This window comes from Anguilla rostrata, chromosome 10 (genome assembly GCF_018555375.3).
Source record: "Anguilla rostrata isolate EN2019 chromosome 10, ASM1855537v3, whole genome shotgun sequence".
In the NCBI taxonomy this organism is placed as follows: domain Eukaryota; kingdom Metazoa; phylum Chordata; class Actinopteri; order Anguilliformes; family Anguillidae; genus Anguilla; species Anguilla rostrata.
Genome location: NC_057942.1, coordinates 7388307 through 7390283, shown reverse-complemented (window position 1 = coordinate 7390283; position 1977 = coordinate 7388307). Strand labels below are relative to the sequence as shown.

General features: G+C 47.6%; 1 protein-coding gene across 1 annotated transcript in view; it reads right to left on the bottom strand.

Annotated features, from left to right (window-relative positions):
• Positions 1–228: 228 nt before the first annotated feature.
• The window catches only part of txnrd2.2 (thioredoxin reductase 2, tandem duplicate 2), an 18296-nt gene continuing 16547 nt past the window's right edge, over positions 229–1977 (bottom strand). Inside the window, exons 15-17 of the mRNA XM_064353742.1 lie at positions 1340–1411; positions 1036–1133; positions 229–773 (exon numbers count right to left, since the gene is read on the bottom strand). Of these exons, the coding sequence (XP_064209812.1) occupies positions 650–773; positions 1036–1133; positions 1340–1411 (294 nt within the window). The 3' untranslated portion in view covers positions 229–649. The remainder of the gene's footprint in view (positions 774–1035; positions 1134–1339; positions 1412–1977) is intronic.

The following is a 1977-nucleotide window of genomic DNA, read 5'->3' as shown; positions in this document are numbered from 1 at the left end:
CGTGTAATTACCACGGTTTACCGTAGGCAACTTCTTCCATTCATTTTTTAGATCCACACATTTAGGCTCGCCGAAGATTTGCAGGGCCGAGGCAGACAGAAAGTGTTATTGTGTTTGGGCTGTATTCCTGCGAGTACTGGGGGGATGGGGGGGGGCGCGGGGGTCCGTAACCTAAACAAGCACGCACTTTACCCCGCCCCGACAGACCCTCCAACCCTGAGACTGACGCTGATTTATGGGCCTGTTTATCAAGGCCCTCCTGTTTGCGGTTTCCTGGTTCCTTTTTTTTAAACTTAGGGGCCCTAATTTTGGGCGATATTCCGGTCTTTGCTCATGAACGCAAGCGGAGGAAGTGGCTGATAATCTGTCTCGGAAAGTGATGCAAATCTCAGGTTTACACTGCGCCAGCCGCACGGATTTAAAAAAAAACGTTCGTGGGGAAAAGCTAAGCGCTGAGATTAGCGTGTTAGCTGTGCTGGTGTTCAGTAGGGTGCTGGGGAAGGGGGGGGGGTGGGGGAGGGCAGATTTGGGAGGGTATTAACATGGCTGGTGTTCAGTAGAATGACGGAGGGCGGAGAGCACTAGCGCTCAGTAACGAGGTGGGGGCGGAGCTTCCTGTGTGCTCAGGGCTTCAGGGAGGGGCTTAACCTCAGCAGCCCGTTACCATGGGATCCAGGCCAGAGCGCTTGGTGATGTTCAGTTTGATCACCTCCTCGGCACAGGTGGGGTGGATCCCCACCGTGGCCAGCAGGTGGCGGTAGGTGGCCCCACACCTTGGGGAGGAGAGAGGAGCACGGCAGAGCATCACCATTGGATCAAGGCCAAATATGCATTTAACTCTTTATAAGTCCTTTAACTCTTCATATGCTGGTTAAATTTTTGAATACCTCAGCAGATCCCTGAACTTTGGCCATTAAATCAAGACTCAAAGTTCCCTTATCAGTCTCTTGTTCAACACACATTCCTTATAATCCAAATTTGTACAGTACAGAGTACAGTGTCTGTGTGTGTGCACGTGTGAGTGTGTATACTTACTGGAAGCCCAGGGCAAATCCCTGTGTGACCTCTCCAGCATTGGGGCCAGTGAAGTGCAGTCCCAGGATGGGCTGGTCTCCCTCTCTCAAACACACCGCCTGTAGCACACACAGAGAGGCCTGGTTAGGACTCAAACTCCCATAACCCCCTGCACACAAAGCATAATTTATCTACAGATAAATCAGAAGAAAGGAGATAAAAAGATTGGTACTGTCAAGGTTGTTTATATAAGAAAATGATCTTTCTCGAAGAACAGCCAGAGGTTCATTAGCTGTTGTTACGCAGCGTGAGGGGAAGTCCTGACCTTAATGTAACACTGGCTGGCATCTCTCTCTGCCACGGTGAACTCCAGGGGCTTGTAGAAGGCATGGTAGACCTGTCAGAGGGAGCCAATCAAAGTGACAACAAAGCAATTACTATTATGACAAAATCCATTATGATGCACTACTACACAATATCTTTATCAGACCAAGTCGAAAATCTTGAGGTATAAAAAAAGGCTAAATCCAATAACTACAACACAAATAGGATTAGGATAAAACCTTGCATTATTATTTACTTTTACTATGAATAATCATAAATCAAAGGCGCTTTTTGATGGCTCGGCGGCTGTCATCGCCTGCGCCGCCCCTCACTCAGACCCAAATTCCGGGCACAGTAATAGCGCTGTATCAGGGACTGAAACTTGCAACCTCCGACTCCCAAACTGCTAAGACTCTCTGAAGAGGGGGATGAAGGCACCGTCTGTTTACTCTGTTTTTAAACCGACAGTAATTGTGAAGTGATTCAGTTCCAGCTGTGCCAATTAAACCATTTTTTTATTTGTCCGTTTGTGGATGTTCTTATCCCAAGCAACTTATACTTCTGTTGTTTTACATCCTATTTATACAGCAGGATATTTAACTAGGCCAGTATAGGCCAATTATTTTGCTCAAGGGTGTC